At 39.4% G+C, this 20,199-nt stretch overlaps 2 protein-coding genes across 2 annotated transcripts in view; one reads left to right on the top strand and one right to left on the bottom strand.

The window, feature by feature from the left end:
• Positions 1-20,199, top strand: part of LOC124153533 — a 937,775-nt gene that overhangs the window by 85,899 nt on the left and 831,677 nt on the right. The gene's annotated exons all lie outside the window — the stretch shown is intronic.
• Positions 2,342-5,681, bottom strand: LOC124161528 (piggyBac transposable element-derived protein 4-like). The gene is made up of 3 exons (XM_046537886.1): positions 5,006-5,681; positions 4,759-4,898; positions 2,342-4,650 (listed from the first exon to the last, which is right to left on the bottom strand). Exon 3 carries the CDS (start codon positions 4,648-4,650, stop codon positions 2,935-2,937), a length of 1,716 nt encoding a protein of 571 aa, XP_046393842.1. The 5' UTR covers positions 4,759-4,898; positions 5,006-5,681; the 3' UTR covers positions 2,342-2,934.

Below are 20,199 nucleotides of genomic sequence, written 5' to 3'. Positions count from 1 at the left end.
GTAAGGAATTACCCACTCAGAGCATGGAGGGATGCTTTGAATAATTTATTCGCGCAATCCAAACGAATGACTGCAGAACCGCGTAAAAAGACTCTTTGGTGAAAGCAGGGCCTCCGGATACAAAAAGGAAACGATAGAAAAAAATCTGCCGTGGTGGGCTGGAAATGATATCCGAGTTCTTGATTTTCGCATGCCGGGATGAATACGTAATTTTTAATCGACGTTGCCTACTCAGTGCATTTTGTTTTCGTCTGGTACGGCACTTTCGTATGTTGGCGTTCAAATCGTGTTTTCAATTCGAGGAGATCTCTTTAAATAAATGAAATCCTCTAAATTCCTTGGAGCCAAAAAAGGGGACGAATGATTTTAGATTTAACTAGAAGGTCAAAATTTAAAAAATGGATATCGTACAACTTAATGAAAGAAAGACAATTCAGTCAGTGAATTCCTATCTTGCTGAATATTCTATATAGCGAACGATATTCGCAGATGATATAAGTAACCACGAGAGAAGGTTTGTGGATGGTGAAGGAGATGATTCGTACGCTTTTTTTAGCGCTACTTAAAATTTTATAGTACACTGAATTGTTGCGTCCTTAGTCTTGTAGAATTCAATTTTAAGTAAAGAAAAACAGCAATTCTGCTTTCTAAAACTTAACCTTTAATCATTGACTAGTTTCAATGCACTATCATTGTCTATACTAGTCTTGAAAGTAATACAGGGTATTGAAACAAGTAATTGATTAAATATTAAGTTATAGAGAGCAAAGTTATATTTATTGTTATATTTCTTAACTTAAAAATTATAGTATCATGTTTAAGTATAAATAATGGATATCAGTCTCATGGAAATAAATATTCTGGCCGATACAAGGATCATGCCTCACTCAGTTCTATTGCTAATTGCCGGCGTTGTTTTATAAAGGCAACGAAGAATTCATCAACAGATGCCATTTGCAGCTTTAATTATGCCTCGGCACAGTCGAAATTTCCTTGCATCAATTTTATGGTCAGCAGAGTAGAACTTGGTTGGGGTAGAAACTTCAGGTGAATGTTTACGCATGGACCTCATTGTATATTTCGTCAAAAGACTAACTTTATTTTTTCTAAAGGATTTTAGAATATTGAAGTTAACTTCCAGGTATTCATAGGACGGGCTTCTTCACCAAAGGTAATGCGGTGTAGTCATGCTATTTAACCTTGCCCGCAGACTTTCAGTACTGAATTTTCTCTCTGCTGCGTGCAGTAAAAGAGGCAGGTCGAGTCAAAGTAGTTTTCAACTCGGATGCTCATAATCTCTCGTGGTTCTACGATATTCCTTCGTTTGTGGCTGGATGTGTGGGTCAAAGTTGGGTATTGTGGTCTCCACCGCCAGCTATATATGTCCTACTTTTCAATCTCTGTTTGACGTAATGCTTTTCGTGTCATAAAGTTATGATAGACAAAGTGATATGATTTTCACACTTTTATATTTTATTCAACCTCAAGGATGGTATTCACGATTGTAAAGTGAAAAGGACTGAAGAGAGTTAAGAGAAAGGGAGAGGGAAGTCTTTTAATTAATATAGAATGAATGGGAGACGGAAGGGAACATATATTATAGTGATTCCTGTGTCAATACCTTCTTAACCATTATTTACGTGTAGCATGCGTCAAGCTAAATTTACTTGCTAGTTCTCTATAGCGTTGCCACTGCATTTTATTGTATAGAATATCTCACAAATTCGCTTGTACGTGGAAAATTAGGACGTTTAAAACGGAAAATTGTGTACATCTGTGTGTGAGCGGAGGTGTCTAAAATATCCTACTCAAATGACCTTACAGCATTCCTTACAAAGAAGCCTGTAATTTCTGTTGTATTAGTTCATAACAAAAGGCATGTATCTTGTTAAAAATATTTAAAATCATGTATTTTCGAATGAAATAAAATTTTCCACTTTTTAAAAAAAGATTTAAAGAGACGACTTCTTTCTGTACATAATTATTTATTTATTTTCATCTCCCCGTAAACAGCACAAAGGCCTTACAACTGGAAATTTACAACAATTAATAAATAGGGAAACTCACAAACGCCCATGCCCTGGATAGGTTAAATTTAGCCATGCGGGACTCGAACCAGCGGCCTTCAGTTCGGCAGGCGAGGGCTTTACCCCGCCACCACCGAGGCCGGCAATTTTTGTTTTTCTATTATTTTTGAAATTTTATTTGATCCGAGTTTTGAAAATATTGGTGCTTGATACTGTGAGACTGCATTGTATTCGCCACAATTTAATGCTGTGGGCACTTTTAACCCGGCGGTAGTCGCGCCCATTTTCCCAACGTGAGTGGTCGCGTGGGGTGTCCCTGACACCCCAAATGATTTTTGTCTATTTTTCTCGTAAAAATGCATATTTTTCATAAGTTTATATCCTGCCATATATTTTGCGTATTTGATAATTGATATAATCAGTATTTAAAATCATTAACTTAAATTTTAATTTTTTAAGTCAATAATTCTGAGTACCCGAAGTTGGCTGTTCGAATTCCTCCATGAAATAACCAAAATTTAGTTTTTCGTCGTTAGCCTAGGAATACAATCGAAATATATTGAGATTAGCAAACATGGCATGTGATTTTATAAAATCTATCACTGTTTCTCATTATATATGGCATTATTCTTTTATTAACAAAAATTTATCATTGACTTCTATTTGCCATAGGTAAACACTACTTACCAATAATTAATCGATTTCCCAACATGTATTCTCGAGGCAAAGCTTACGATGAGTATACGATTGCTTTTAGCTATTGAATTACTCCTTTCAGAATTGCCATGCAACATTGGAAGGGTTAACTAATTTATTCTACAATCTTCAACAACAGTCAAATTTCATGCTACTGAAAAGTTTTATTGAATTGAAAGATAGTTGGAAATTATTCATGTACACTATTTATTTACTTTAAGCAGTCACTGCAAATTTTCAACAAATGCTTACCACACATTAATTTCTTACATAATTCACAACAAATTTTTGTTTTTATATCTTTACTTCTAGGGCAAAGAACGCATCTTCCAACTTTTTTCTTCACTTCCTCCTCTTTCTTTTCCTCACAATCAGACTCATTTTGCGCATATTTCTCTACTTTCCTTCTCAGCCCTCTGGGAATCGTGCTTATTTTTGATCTCCTTTTAATGTATGGTAAAGTTAAGGATCTAGCTATCTCACGAAGAAAACTTCTCCGCAATTTTGAATTAGGATTGGTATCCCTAAACATAATGAATGCATTGATGCCAGCAGTGTTTAGCAAATGAAAGAAAACAGTCATTGGCCATCTCCTAGTGTTTCTGTTGGTACAATAGGTGCTGCACATTTCATCTACTGTGTCTACCCCTCCTTTAGTTGAATTGTAAAAGGTCAATATTTCCGGTTTCCTCTTATTTCCCGTGGATTCGTCGATAGAAATTCTGCTGTGCATTGCTGATAATAGAATGACATTTTTTGATTTTTTTGGGACATACGAAACCAAAGCTATATTCTTCCTAAAGCAGAATAAGCTGCTATTTTCTTCTCTCTCTCTTACATTCACTATATCCGGTGGTAATTCCCTTTTATTCTTGCGCACTGTTCCCACAAGCGTCAAATTATTGCTTATCATTTCCTCTGCTAACGGAATACTAGTGAACCAATTATCTACTGTGATGTTTCTCCCACTTCCGATTATAGGAGAAACCATTCGCTTTACCACCTCTTTCGGACAGTTATCGACAAAAAACGGACCCTCTGGTTGCCGTCCTGCGTAAATCTCTAAGTTCAAAGTGTAGAATACACTCGAATCTACCAGGGCAAAAATTTTGATGCCGTATTTTGCGGGCTTGGAGGGTAAATATTGTCTAAATGAACACTTTCCCCGAAAAGGAACCAATTGCTCATCAACTGTGGCAAATAGTCCAATTCTGTAATGCTGTCGTATATTACCAACAAATATCTGAAATATATCCCTAATTGGTGCTAATTTATCTGCCTTTATTCTCTCCATTCTAGTGTTGAGGTCGTCAAAACGAAGACACCGAAGGAGAAAGAGAAATCTGTGATGGCTCATTGAAGAATAGCATAGTTCCACCCCTAGTCCGCTGCGATCCCACAAATCCAATAAATTCTGTCTCCCAGATTTATTTGCCCCGGCGAAAAGTAAAATACCAATCAGGCATTCAATTTCTTCCATGTCTGTTTTGCTAGCATCTCTTTCACGAGAATAATTTTTAGCTACTTTTTGTATCTGAATATTGGTGCAACTTACAATACGCTCTATCATTCGTTCATCAAACATTGCACGAAAACAGTCTATTGGTGTTCTGAACCCATTTTTGTTGCCAATAAGCCCACTCCTCTGAGTAACAATGTTACTTCTTGATGTTCTGACATTTGGTCTTGGTGCCTGCGTATTCCATTTAGTTACCCCATCCTTACCAACATACACATGGTCACTTCTCTTTTCTGAAAGTTCAACGTCACTGCACTGTTGTTCACTATCAGTGTCATGCTCCGACATAGAACACCCGTCTTCTTCCTCATCCGAAGTTCCGCCAGAATCAATGACTTCCTCATCCGATGATTCATTCAAAAGACGAAGTATTTCGGTTCTTTCTTTTTCACGGGATATAGTTGACATCTATTATAGTTTGGAAACGATGAATGTAAGTATTAGAAGGCCTATTGTCAACGGCAAATGAATGATAACACATAAATGATAATTTACGTGAATAAGTACTGCGCTTACCTTATTGAACGAAGTATTCAAGAAATCACCGCAAAAACTTCGCAATTTGCTGCGAAGGCAGAATGTAATAAGTCCTCCTCCAACTATTCAATCTAAAGCCGAGGTATCTCTGTCTTTTTTTCAAGAGAGACTGCAGACGTCTATAATGTATTGAATGCAAATATTATAAGTATTACCAAATCTCTCTTTCATGTTACCGAAAAACTAGAAAAATGATTGCTATATTGATTTTGAAAAATTCTCTTACCTCATTGACGGTCGTCGACAATTATCAAAGTCAGTGTTTCTCCAGAAAGTCATAATTGGATGACGAATCCATGGAGATGATTATCACAGCTCTAAATATCTCACGTCTGTCTTCACAGGCCAACCATTCAACAAGACAAAGGAAACTGAAGTCACAGCCCTGTATATATACACACCCCTGTCCTACTCCGATTAAAACCCAGCATTGAGCAATCATCCACCAGTGGTATTTGTATTCAGACTAGATCAACTTACACGAGAAGTATCTCTATCACTTGCAAAGCATAGAGACTACCAGCTGTGTTCTCCTGTAATTCTTACCCAAAATTGAGCAATCATCCATCATTGGTATTTGTTTTCAAACTAGATCAACTTACATGAGAAGTATCTCTATTACTTGCAAAGCATCGAGACTACCAGCTGTGTTCAAGTGTGATTCATACCCAAAATTGAGCAATCATCCACCATTGATATTTGTTTTCAAACTAGATCAACTTACATGAGATGTATCGATTTCACATGCAAAGCATCGAGACTACCAGCTGTGTTCTCCTGCGATGCTTACCCAGCATTGAGCAATGGTCCGACTGCGGTGTTTATTTTCCGAAGAAATCAAATTATTTGGAGAATATCTATGCCTCTTGCAAATAATTCAGGCTAACAACCTTGTTTCCGTGCTTTTTTAACACATTTTCCACCAGTGGTCATAGGAAAAATTTATTCCATTTGCTTACAGTATAACTGCGTGAAATAAATTCTTTTCAAAAATTGAATGCGGAAAGGTAGTAAGCTTATGTATGAATGCATAGTTCTCCAAAGCTAAAAATGTAATCGTAAATAAAGAGGGCTAGCAATGTACAAATAACTTACAGAAAAATAGAAATTGAGAAACTGGATATAACAAACATTGAATTTGTTTATGCGAATACAGCCACTAAAATCTACCCATACGTAAATATTTATTCATGTAAACATAAAAAGACAACTTTCATTGTAAGTTTCAAAAATAGTAACAATCAAATAAAATTCAAATGGCTGAAAACATTTTGGTGACGAAAAAACTTATGAGGAAAACCGTAACGAGAAAGGTCGCGTGGGGTGTCTAGCGCACCCCACTCTGCAGAGCTTTGACGAAAGTAATTTTGTTTAAAAACTTGTGGTGATATTATAATCATATTTCACAGGTGTCCTCAGAAAGCTTAAAAACTCAGCTAGAGGAAGGTACAGATCACTGCAGTCAAAACTGGAAGAAAAAATCGCGCTTTTATAAGGCTGGGGTGTCTGGGACACCCCACGCGACCACTGCCGGGTTAAGTATCTGTTCTCCAGTGCCACTTCGTGGCCTGCGCTGGTCATCCGTTGGCCGCAAGAGGGATTACGGAAATGCGCCACCTGCTGCGGGACACCAAGGAAGTGTTGCACGCTCGGTTGTGTGAGAAATACTCTGAGAATCATCTGACTCAAAAACTTACGGCGAAACAGTGATCACCTTTAGCGGTCCCTGCATGAATACTCTTGCTCTTCACTGTTTTGATGGACCTTGAATCCAAATATGTTTTAAGCCATGCGAGTGGGCATTTTTCTTTACTTTTGGACATTGAATTATCGTATATTTGCCATGGTGTAGCGTATTTTATGAATATTTTTTTAGCTGCTATCGTGTTAATTTAGCATTTACGTTGCTACTTATTTTAGAATTTGGGGACCACGCGGGGATAATTCTTGTAGGGTTACTTAATTTCAACGTTTCTACAATGCAATTCAGGACTTATCTTTATTATTTATTGTATTTCATTTTTCTGAAACTTTGAGGTCACCGATTCCGTCTACGCTGCTGGAGGTTGGAAGCAGGCCTCTGCCTGGGATGCATGCGAAGCAGAAGTGATCGCTTCAAGTGGACGTGTGCGAGAGTTCATATGAACTCCCTTCCCCGCACTCAACTGGATTATATTAATGAATTGTGCTCTTCGCGAGTGCTTGATTCGTGGCGGGAGATATTAATCTGTGAGCCAGGGGACACGCGAGGGGTGCGCGGAAGGACGAGGCTAATCATTCTGTGTAGCCACGGGCAGTGGGGAACTTCTTGTTGCCTCGGATCTTTCTGGCCTCACGGAAGCAGTGCTCCGTCAGGGGGAATATATTGGGCCGATTAATCATGCGTGGAGATGAATGGATAACCGGAGACACGCTGCTTCTCGAACAACGGTCCATCGGAGACAAACTTATGGTTCACGATTTTCCTCTTCCACCAGTGAGGTAAACGACCCGGTCTTCAACCTCTCCACACGTCAATTTCAACGATATTCATCATGCCATGCCATTGTGTCCAATACGGACGGATGGTGATCTCTTTCACACACATGATTAATAATGCTCACATCACATTGATGGCAGAATCAATGCAAAAATAAGTTCTTAATGCACATAAAATGTACGACACCGTAATCTGATATGCTTGGTTGAAGTATCATCTGCCAGATTTTCGGTCGCGTCGTTGTTTAGATTTTCGAAGATACATATATTATCTTGGAGGTATCGTCATGTCAAATGCAATGATCAGACGTGTTAAGGTTTATGGGCATATTATTCAGAGGTGTTTTTATTGTTTCCATTGCTAAGTTTCCAATTTTTTTTTCCAAGTTTCCAAATTTTCCAAGTTTGCCAAGTCATTCTGAATGTCTCGAGTTGACAATCTTCGACCTGAAAACGGCTACATAATAGTCTTCATAAGGTGACTTTACTGTATGAAAATGCAAAATAAGAACGTATGAAAGATGTGTTGACTATTTCCTTAATTTCTTAGAGTATTTACGTCGCCTATTCTTAAGTCAGTACGGACGTTATCTTAGGTTTAGTGTATTTTTCTATATTATGCGACTGCTTTAGAATTCATTTGTGCTCTTGATGTTCCCGTAGAGTTGGCATATTCATCAGACGAAGCCAGTGCCACTTGAAATTCAATGGAAGGGATTAAATTATTGTATTAATTTGCGGAGGGAGACATAAGAATATTTTCTCCAGTCTCTCTCAGCTTATGGTTCCGGCATCGTGGTAGTTTTCTTCGACCGTTAAGCTAGTTAGTATTAATGGAGCGGGAGTGCAATTACTTTGAACCTTTGCCAAAGTGCAATGCTTGGTCATACCGATGTTTTGTAATGACGCCAACTGAGTATTTGCTTTCGAATGAACGGTCGGTATTTAAATGATCTCACGGAACAGTCATTGGCAAACCTCCTACTAATCTACCCACCTCACCATACCTTTTGAATGCCTCCGGTTGACAATCCTGTGCGAATTAATTAGGTGGAATGGCCATTCGCTCTTAACCCTAGAGTGGTGACGTGAATTTTTGGTACACGAGTGGTGACGTCGGTCTCCTGGACCGATGTGGTCTCTTACGCTGTTTGGAAGATTAATTGAGTTGAATTACTTTGAATTAGCTTCATAATACGAAATTGTATTGCTTATTATAAATATTTATTTCACATTTTCATTAAATACACAATTTTTTCAACTTTTATTCGTTTAAATGTTGGAGAACAGGAAGAAATATTTATACATCGGCATCTTTTCATTACTACACAAAAAATCCGATACATGGTATTGATAATTAACAATAGAGTTAATTTAAATTACATGCCATACATTTAAAATATATTCAATCATACCCAATCAGGAATTTTTCAGGAATATCAATGTCAAAAGAAGGCTTCTGAATGTTTGGCATAACACCTTTCGCAAAGCAAGGTTACGTATTCAAGGCAGAGAGATGAGTTACAAATTTTACAAGAGTATCGCGTTTTACGATTCCTCTTACTGTCACAATATTTACAGCGCCCAATCTGCCATTCAGTCGGATTAGGTGGTAATTCTGATGGCTTAATGGTCAGTAGTTCATTTATCCGTAAAAGAGTGATTCGTGGTATGTTTTCCATAGATGCACGATAGCTAAGATGATTTTCAAATAGCAAGAAATTGAAGAAATCAGCAAAGAACGCCTGGCAATTAGAGAAACTAAAGGAGCCAAAAAATCAACAGGCCTTTCAAGAAGTAATGGAGCGCAAGATAGGATTAGATCAGTCTGAAAAATCAGTTGAGAATAACTGGACTAACATAAAAAGTGGGTTTGAGGAGGCCGCTAGAGAAGTTCCAGGGAGAAGAAAATGTGTTAAGAAAAAGCCTTGGATCACGGATGAAGTCCTAGACCTCATTGAAGTACGGAGAAAGTATAAGAATACGAATACTGAGGAAGGACAGGCTTGCTACAAGAGAATAAAGAACAAGATTTGCCGCAAAGCGAGGAAAGCCAGAGAAGCGTGGATGAGGAACGTATGTGAGGACGTACAAAATAACCTCGCACAAAGGAAAGTGGAAGTGGCCTATAGAATAGTGAGGAACTATTTCAAGGAACGAAACACAAAATGTAATACCATAAGGGACAAGAATGGAAACATTCTAATTGAAAACGAAGACAAAGCCGAGAGATGGAAGGAATACCTGGAGGAATTATACAACGGAAGCAAGCTTAGCTCAAAAGTTATCGAAGAGGAAAGTGAAGTTGAAAAGGATGACATTGGAGCAAGCATCTTAAAATCGGAATTCGACGCTGCAATAAGAGACCTGCGAAAGAATAAGGCCCCAGGAATAGATGACATTCCAGCAGATCTAATACAAAATGCAGGAGAAAAGGTCTTAACTCAACTGTATAAAACTATCTGCGATATGTACTCAACAAGATTTACCTGGTGACTTCGAGAAGAACATCATCATTCCCATACCCAAAAAGAAGAGAGGTGAGAAGTGCGAAGAATTTAGGACCATAAACTTGACGACACATGCGTCAAAGATTCTGACAAGAATCATTTACATCTACATCTACATAATACCCTGCAAGCCACCTCTAGGGTGTTTGGCAGGGGTGATCAATCACCAGCATGCAGCATGCAATTGGATAATTGGATTTACAGGATAATAGAACGAAGAGCAGAAGAATTCCTGGATGAGGACCAATTCGGATTTAGGAAAAGCAGGGGCACAAGGGAAGCAATTTTGGCACTTAGGATGCTCATAGAGAAGATATTGGAGAAAAGCGAACCGACTTTCATAGCATTTGTCAATTTAGAGAAGGCATTTGATAACGTGGAATGGAATTCAATCCTTAGAATTCTGAAAGAAATCGGCGTACTCTACAATGATCGTAGAATTATTCATAGTTTGTATAAAAACCAAGTAGCTGTGATCAAATGTGGACCAAACGGTGCAGAAGCAAGAATAAGAAAAGGGGTGAGACAAGGTTGTGCGCTTTCCCCCTTAGTTTTTAATGTTTATATAGAGAAAGCCATCAATGAAAATAAGGAGAAAGCTTCGGGTGTCCATATCCACGGAGAAAAAATTAGCTTGCTGCGATTTGCTGACGACATAGCTGTCATAGCCGAGACAGAGAAGGATTTGAAGAAGACGTTGACAAACATGGAAAGGACAATGGCCAGATATCAGCTGTAAATCAACAAAAAGAAGACTAAGATATTAGTTTGCAGCAAAAGAGAGGAGGCTAAAACAAACATCAACCAAGGAAAGCACAAGCTTGAAGAGGTGAACGAGTTTTCTTACCTGGGAAGCCGAATTACCAGCGATGGACGGAGCAAGAAAGAAATACACAATAGAATAGCGCAGGCGAAGAGGGCTTTCTACAAAAAAAGAATCTTCTTACAGTTGAAAAAACCAGCATAGAAGTAAGAAAACAATTCATCAGATGCTACATATGGAGTATGTTTCTCTATGGAAGCGAGGCTTGGACGTTGACAACAGCAGAGAAGTCAAGAGTGGAAGCATTCAAAATGTGGTGCTACCGAAGAATGATGAAGATAAAATGGATGGACCGTGTGAGTAACGAGGAAGTGCTAAGAAGAGTGGGAGAAAAGAGAAACCTCCTAAAAACCTTATGCAGAAGAAAGGACAACTTAGTTAGCCACATTTTGAGGCACGATGGTCTGATGAAGACAATCGTTGAAGGACTAGTGGAAGGGAAAAAGGGCAAGGGACGGCCCCGAATGAGTTATATAGGGCAGGTTATAAAGGATGTAAAAGAGAAGAAATATGTAGCTATGAAAAGATTTGCGGATAGGAGGGAGAAATGGAGAGCTGCGTCAAACCAATCTTAGGATTGTTGACTAATGATGATTATGATGATGGGCAGATTATACCCCGTCGAGATAATGATAAAACTATAAGTTATTACATATAATGCCATTCATCTCGTTCAGTTATTATGAACCAGAGATAAGTGCTAGCCAAAAGAAATTATATACTCGTATATTGTACAATTAATTATTTGCGTGAAGATAATAAGCAATTTCTAATGAATGCACTCCAAAATTTATTACGCACCTGTTAGTGTCGTTGTGCTTGGATGTTTTTCCTGGACAGCGGCGTTGTTCCACAAGCAGGTCTATCCACTGCGCGCACACAGTGACTTACTCGTGGAGAAAGGATTCTTTGGCCTTATATAGGGTACATGTAACTTCCAAGACTTGAAATTTGAATCCAAAGGATGGTGAAAGCGGCATCATTGTAATCTATTCTCATGATACATCAATGTTACACTTCCGGTCTGTGAGACCGGGCGTCACCACTCCGGCAACAAAGTAAAATTTCAGAACATGAGTGGTGACGCGCGGTCTCGCAGACCGAAAGTAGCAATAAGTATCAAATTACTCTGACGAAGTGATTTTTTCGGTCACATATCGGAAGAGCAGCGTGAAATAGGAAGCTACTGAAAAGCATAAACTGCAACATTATATACTTCGCTTGAGACACCGATGAGAAATAATCTTCGGTCTGTGAGACCGGGCGTCACCACTCTAGGGTTTCTTAATGCACATAAAATGTACGACACCGTAATCTGATATGCTTGGTTGAAGTATCATCTGCCAGATTTTCGGTCGCGTCGTTGTTTAGATTTTCGAAGATACATATATTATCTTGGAGGTATCGTCATGTCAAATGCAATGATCAGACGTGTTAAGGTTTATGGGCATATTATTCAGAGGTGTTTTTATTGTTTCCATTGCTAAGTTTCCAATTTTTTTTTCCAAGTTTCCAAATTTTCCAAGTTTGCCAAGTCATTCTGAATGTCTCGAGTTGACAATCTTCGACCTGAAAACGGCTACATAATAGTCTTCATAAGGTGACTTTACTGTATGAAAATGCAAAATAAGAACGTATGAAAGATGTGTTGACTATTTCCTTAATTTCTTAGAGTATTTACGTCGCCTATTCTTAAGTCAGTACGGACGTTATCTTAGGTTTAGTGTATTTTTCTATATTATGCGACTGCTTTAGAATTCATTTGTGCTCTTGATGTTCCCGTAGAGTTGGCATATTCATCAGACGAAGCCAGTGCCACTTGAAATTCAATGGAAGGGATTAAATTATTGTATTAATTTGCGGAGGGAGACATAAGAATATTTTCTCCAGTCTCTCTCAGCTTATGGTTCCGGCATCGTGGTAGTTTTCTTCGACCGTTAAGCTAGTTAGTATTAATGGAGCGGGAGTGCAATTACTTTGAACCTTTGCCAAAGTGCAATGCTTGGTCATACCGATGTTTTGTAATGACGCCAACTGAGTATTTGCTTTCGAATGAACGGTCGGTATTTAAATGATCTCACGGAACAGTCATTGGCAAACCTCCTACTAATCTACCCACCTCACCATACCTTTTGAATGCCTCCGGTTGACAATCCTGTGCGAATTAATTAGGTGGAATGGCCATTCGCTCTTAAACTTCGCTGCTGGATGGATCCCATATCCGCGGAATAGCCTAGAAATTGCGTCGTCGGAACGTGGGTTACATAGCGGGTGTGCCCGCATTTCATTGTCTGTTCGTTCCGCGTTGCACCGGGGAATATTCCCGAAGAGAGGCAGTTGTTGGTTTTCCTTTCTAAGAGGCCGATTTGAATTGAACCTAAGAATGTACTTCGAACGCTTAACTCCAGGCGATTGAATGACAGTCTGACTGAGAGCCAGTGAGTCAGATAAGAAGCGTTCGGTGTGACCCTTAGAGGATTTGGTACGACTCTGATTCGTCTTTTAAGTTATGTCATTTGGTTATTATGATGATTGCAGAGAGTAGTCCTTTTTTCATAACGTCAGTAGAGATGGAATTTCGTGTATGTATAAGGTGAGAACGTGGTAGCCTAGTAGGTAGAGAATGGGCGGAGGTTTTTGGGGATGTAGGGCAGGGGGAGCCTGGCTCAATGGTAATTTGTTCGAAAAAAAAAGCGAAGCATGTAAATTCATGTAAAGTGAAAACAAAAGTATCAAAAATTTAAATAAATTATAGTCTCAGATTGTACCTAAAATGTTGTTTTCAGAGGATAATTTAAAAATTTTTCCAAGGGACAGCACTGGGAATCCCCCTGTTTTACTGGGCGTTATTCCATAGTCCCTAAACCCCCAATATGATTGCTGCCCCCCCCCCCCAGCATAAAAATCTAAACTTGAGGTGGAGGTAGGTCCACGAGTTGGAATGCTTGGCTGCTGATCGTAGGGTTCGGGGTTCAAATTCCGAGTGAAGCCTTGGGACTCCCTGGACGTGAAGTTCAAAGTAGCGGAAGAAGGAAATGGTGCCCCCTGCTCTGAATGCGTGGAATTGGTACGCCCGGAATCAGTTACACCCTCACCTTTCCACACCACCTTTCCTGGGTTGAATCACTGAGTGAATGATGCGACAACGGTGACGAGATAGTGAAATGAAAAATGAAAAGCAGTAACAGATCTCTTTCCCCGGCTCTGAAATCGGTGGTCTGAGAATATAAGAATGAAATTCGAGTGCGTAACTTACGTAAGTAGAGGTTGGTACGACTCTTAAGTAATGTTTATATTGTTTCAATTGGACATGAAATTATCCAACAAAAAGTCAATGAATAAGGGGAGAAAAGGATTAGAGAGATTAATGCGCTCGAGAACTGCCATTGACGGATTAATTTAATATTCATCCTAGCAGTGGCGCAGCGAGGGAGGGGGGTTTAGAATAGTGTAAGGATTAATAAAATATCCCTCAGAAAGCCGTAAAAACTCACCATTTTGAACCATCTATCTTAAAATTCCGCAAGTTATTCATCTCTCACCTACCGCTTATCCTGGTGGGTATTCCATACCCCACACACTCCGGTATTAGTCGCACCTAAAACCCCCCAGAATCAATTCCTAGCTGCGCCCCTGCATCCTAAATCCTTTTTTCCCGTTTTTTTTTGTGTTGAATTTAAAGCTTGAATGGTATTCACCTCGCTGTCTCTCCTTCGGATTAAATTTGACGGCTAGAGCAATCGAGCTAAGTTTACCATGCATGTATTCAATGTGAAACGGAAAAAATGGAGAGTGACTCGGCGAGAAATCATCTCTCCGGCCTCTCTCGACCAATTCTCTCTCCTCCCCTTGGCCGTGGAGGATATCAAACATGCGCGACGAGCCCGGTGCGATGACGTTTCGGAATGAGGTTTGGACGGGCCGAGTCAAATCCACGTCGTCGTCTGGGAGATGGTATTCGGCCGTGACGGTAAACAACAGACGGAGCATGGGCCGGTAAAAATGTTTGAAGGAGCGGATGCGAGAGATTCGTAGGTTGGATTGCGGTGGGCAGGCTTCCCGTGGACTCTTTAGTGCGAGCGCTTAAAGTGGTCAAACAGGGAGAATATTAAACGGACGAGACAGAGAGAAAGATGGAAGGAGAGAAGAGGCATTACGCACGGCTCCGTTATGCCTTGTTCCCACCCTGTGATTCCTCACCAAGGAGACTGCATAGAGGAGGTCCAATTCCATCCCATATAGGTCTGATTTCTGTTGCCACCTCGGTCGCATGTCAATCGGTTTTCAAAAATGTCCGCGGCGCGGTGATGACTGCGATGTGATCCCCTTTTTTTCATTATTACGTTTTTCTTAACTTACTTTCGTGTCTGTCTGTTTGCTACGGTTGAATTTTGTAACTCAATTTTAACACACTTAACGACTAGAGCTAGAGCATTGAAACTCTATATCTAGCTCAGATCTTGATGACAATGAATATTTATATGCTTTCCGTCATGATTCTGCCTAGATTAAAAAAATATTTAGAAAATTAATTTTGCATGAAAAATTAATTCCACATTTTGCCACCGGTGACACTGCAATCACATTAAAGCAAATGTGTTGTGTGGCATGTTGAATGCTGTGCATTTTATGAGCGCATTTTCAGAAAAAAATTATAAAAAGATTAAAATTTTATAAAACTTAAATTTAAAACTAAAGGGAAGAAAATAATATTATAAATTAAAAACATTGAAAACTACGTTTTTATCGCCAACTTAAAAAAAGAAAATAAATTTATTTATAGTACTATTTTCAATTTTATTCAGAATAGTGTTTGCTATTGTAGTAAATATCATGGAAAAGGTATGAATTTGGTGTTTCACATCATTCGGTTTACACGTCTAATTATACCTTATTTCCCCCGTGAAACTCAGATCACTTTGTCCATCAGCGACGCGAGTGGCGACTTCTGTAAATTCATTTAAATGCGCGGTGAGTGACAGCACATATAGAGACCGACTTGGGGATCCTCTTTCGTAATATTCGTGATCCTCACCTTGGTTTCTCTCAGCCAGAGGAATTCAAGCTGCATTGAGGAGGCACCAGTCCATCCCGTTGAGGCTCAACAAACGCTGTAGCTTCTATTGACTTTAAATCGATTGTCAAACATGTCCACAGTGCGGCGATGTACGGAGAACGATCCACTTATTACCTGTGTTGGCGATAAGAATAGTTTCACTGGCGAGGAATAGAATTGAAAAATCATTAATTCTATAGTTAATACTCATAATATTGTAATAAATTTAGTTTAACATTTTGAAAATGACACTATGTGTTGAAACCATGGTGGGTTGTTGAGTTTTGAATTAAAAGTGTGGTAATTACAATTTGTGTTCTTTGTTTGTGTTACCATTGTGTTTGTGTTTGTGTTCTGTGTTTGTGTAATTACCATTTGTGTTTACCATCTGTGTTATCATGAATATATCGAACTTACACAAAATCAAGCCGGAAACGATTTTAAACAGATCGTTTATTTCTCCGTGAAATTCGGATCGCTCTTCCGTCAGGGTTGCGGATGGCGATTTACGTAAACACATTTTTAATACACGGTGGGCGACAGCAGACTAGGGACCGACAGGATAATCCACTTCAGTCGCTTTCATGCATATGACAAGAAACGTGATATAAGTGGTGGCAGTAGGAAGTTGCTCGTGAAAATTTTCAACATATTTTATCACAGACCTCGTCTTTTCTTTACTTTTCAAGTACTTTTGCATCAATTACATTATATATTAATTCCTGATAATTTGCTTATTAATAATGTTATATTCGCCACTTTCATTCTAAAATGAAAAAACATAATGGATGGTGGTGAATACCAAGTCAAAAAATTAGTGTGTTCCGATCGTTGATGGCTCGTCAAAACGCAGTGCAAGAGTAAATGAAGGCGAAATTGTAAATTTTTTATCGCTTGAAATTGCTGTGTGATATTTGTATTGTGACATATCCTTTTTAAAGTATTCTGAAAAGATTTAAAATTCTACTATTTATATTTTCTGTATAAAATTAATTTATGGTGTTTTATAGCTCAATTTATTCTAAGCCATTCTCAAAATATCTGAAACACCAGTATGTATACATAACCATTTCTGTGCTTGCCTGTTCGAAAGTCTTCTCTAGTTACCTCGTGCTATAATGTAAATAATGTTTTTACTGCTTTCCGATTTGATAATCTCCATTAATTCAGCATTTGGGGTATTTTGTTTATAATCATTCCCATAGAATTGCAGAAACCATGATTCATGAAATAGTCATTATATTAAAGATCGAGAAATGATAATACTTTCTCATTATTTTTTTTTTTTGCTTGTTTTGGTGAGGTCGGTTGTGAATACGGATCCTATCTTGGGTAGGTTCTTGCAAAGGAGGCAAGGCATTATTAGCGTGCTTGCCGTTAATAACACGGGGGTTGGGGAGCTCGAGGGAAAAAGCAGATGGGAAGGAAGAGATGAGTGCGCTCTGAGATAAAGTGAGGGTGTGGTATCTTCGGCATAGGAGGTTCAAGCATTGACCCCTTCTCTCAAAAACCCCCAGGGCAGGCGATGAGGGAGAAAGGGTTCGTTGAATCTGGAATCGGAGGGGTGAGGGCTGGAGACGCAGTCATGGCGCAGTTCATGCGTATGGAAGGGATGTTTGAGGGGGGGATGATTTATTTCCCTATAGGATGGATTATGGGAGAGTTCGTTTCAGGTCGAAACTTTTGGTCCCTCTTAACTCGTCCGTTTTAAGTGCCTAAATAGGCATGGAGGCTTCTATCCATTAGCATCCCTACGTTTCAGTGTCACCCTATCCACCGATGTTATCCTGAGACTCCTCGTATTTGCACAATCCGATTGGAGGCGTGTGGGAAATAATGATATTGATCTTCAGAATCACGGTTGATTATTGACGGAGACTCAAAAGGGTTACAGGTCTCGAGTTTATCATCAGAAAATGGGCCATGTTGCCCGAAAATTTCCCTCACGAAGCAGAATATCGCTTTGTGGTATGCATGGAATGGTTTCATTTTTCACATTTAAAGGTTTACGTATAAAATTATTACTAAGGTATGGTCTTGCACAGTCCGATTGAGTCTGAGTCCGTTTGGTTTGTAAGAACGGGGGTAATTCTATGGCAGCGACCAACCACAACCTTTTCAGCCCTTGGTTTTAAATGAAAACTTTATACTTTTCCACACGGTTTTATTCTCCTCCACCGATTTCGATGCAATTGCGTCGTTTTCAAGAGGTTATAAACGGTGAAAGAGGTAAATTTAGTCACTCAACCCTTAACACTCACCCTCTCAAACCGAAAGGGATTCTCTGAAAGGGCTAATTGGACCTCTGTAAGGCTACCTGTGCTGAGCTGACAAATTCATTTACACGCGCTCCTATGGGCTATTGTAGTCAAAGGTTGGGGGATATTTGGTGGCGACGACAGACACCTCAGGATAATTTTGTATAAGGAAGGATCTGAGGAGAGGAACTTGGTGTCGGCACTAGCATGATGCTAATGAAAGACGTCAAGGAAACTGCGGCTTAACGTCTCATCCGACGGTGGGAGTGCTGAACTTAAACTAAACTCCACTCAGAGCTCAAGAATGGATCAGGTCGTATCTAAAAACTCTCCGTCACCTCCCAGATTTGAGCCCGGGTGCTCGGGGAGGGAAGGCAACACACTAACTACCACACCAACCCCATCCTCCATGATCAAAGTATCAGGGAAGAAGACGGGGAATCACCACGTGGCCCTTTTGAGCGCTTCTCAATTGAATTGAATCTTCAAGAGTCAGGTTTGAAGTAAACAGTCACCGGCGTAGCGTACCCGCGGAAATCTATTTGAAATACCAGTAAAGGAAGTCATGACGGTTGTATAGGTGGATTGCATTGGGGAGTGGGGTTTTCTTCGTCTACGAGGATCCTCTAGGAAACGGATCGCATCCTCAAGACGTATCACAATGGATGGACGCGCTTGGGAGGAAATGCCTCTCACTCGCTCGGTAAGGAAACCGGACCTCGTAGCATTTGGACCACTTCCCTGTTTGCTCTAGAGAATGCCTGAGCAAACCAAATGCGGTGCTCTACGACTAGAAGGGAGCAGCGGCTAGCTATTGAGGAAGGAAGTGTATGCCTAACCGTCCACCAGCTGTGTGCTGCTATGGAGAGAACGAGATCTTTTCTGGGGTACGACTATGATCAGCGTGTAGGAGGAAGAAAAAATAGTCGGATAAGGATCTAGCAATGGCTTGAGAGGAGAAGAGTACATATGTGCTAGACGGGGGTAAAAAAATGAGTGCCAGTGGGATTCCGATCCATTGGTGATCGGGGCTAAAGAAGGGGGTGTCACAAAACTTGATTGATCTTCTTTCTTTTCTTGAGAGTGACTTCTATACTTTTTCCTGACCTTATGCAAGGGGGAAGTGGCGACGATTCTGTCTTTACTTACCGGTCAAACAACTTCAGTGCCTTCGCAAAAGAAATAACTGGATGTATAACATCTTTTTTACGCTAAGATAGAAGGGCTAGTCGACTTTGCTCACGCTATTAGTCGTCGTTCTCCGTTTTGGAGAGGGATCAATTCCTTATATTGGGAAAAAATGATGGGATGACTTTCGGGTGAAAATCCAGCCATGTCTGAAAACTCTTCATCTTCGTTCTTCATATAAAACGAAAATCTCCCTCTTAGTTTCACACGCATTTCGTCATTTGTGGAGCTCGTATGCGTTATTTTAGTACATGAGACCTGTTAGATTTTACAGAATGTGATTATAGTGGTGAAGATTTTAGAGAAAAAAGGCATCGGTATGATTCTTCATTGAAGGAGATGAGGAATTCATTTTGTTGTTTTACTGCTCAAAAGCTTAGGCTTATGTCAGCCACGTGAGGAGGGAGCTGATGGGGCTCCAGTCCGTGTACTGTTAACAAGCATCGAAATGGATGTGGTATCCATATTTTGTCTTCAGCTGATATTAATTTTATCTAAGGCTAAAAGCATTTTCAATATTTATTTTGTGCCAAAATTCTTAATTTTGTGTATTTATTTAGTAATATATTTTCAATCCGATTCCTTCAACGATAGGTTTATCTCTGGTGAGATGTTGCCTTATCAGGTTCAACTCGGTTATTATCGTAAGTAAAAAAAGTGGGTTGCAGTCGTTGTGATTCCAGAATTCATCCAATTTTTAGCACGAATGAATAGAAATTTTCTCTTAAGTCTATCAGCAATTGCTCTAATAGTAATCGGTCTTAATTAGCGGTTTATGATTACAAATGACTGGTTAGTGATATATGTAAAAGCAATAGGTCAAGGAAACTCATTTTATTGGGTCTGACTTTTATATGCATGCCAAATATGAAAAATTGGATGCTTGTGAGGGACACAATTGATTGATGAGAAGCCCAAATATCTTTTACATTACAATTTATGGCGTTAAATCTTGATATATTCGTTTCAGCCAATTAAATGTCTACAATTGGGTGGCACATACACTAGTCATTCGTTTATCATTTTCTACGTATTTTCACAATGCGCGGGTGTATCCTTGAGACCGACCTTTCTTCGTAACCAAATCCGAGAGCTGTTTCTATCGCA

The sequence above is a fragment of the Ischnura elegans genome, chromosome 1 (genome assembly GCF_921293095.1).
Source record: "Ischnura elegans chromosome 1, ioIscEleg1.1, whole genome shotgun sequence".
Taxonomy (NCBI): domain Eukaryota; kingdom Metazoa; phylum Arthropoda; class Insecta; order Odonata; family Coenagrionidae; genus Ischnura; species Ischnura elegans.
This window is presented reverse-complemented; position numbering and strand designations above follow the sequence as displayed.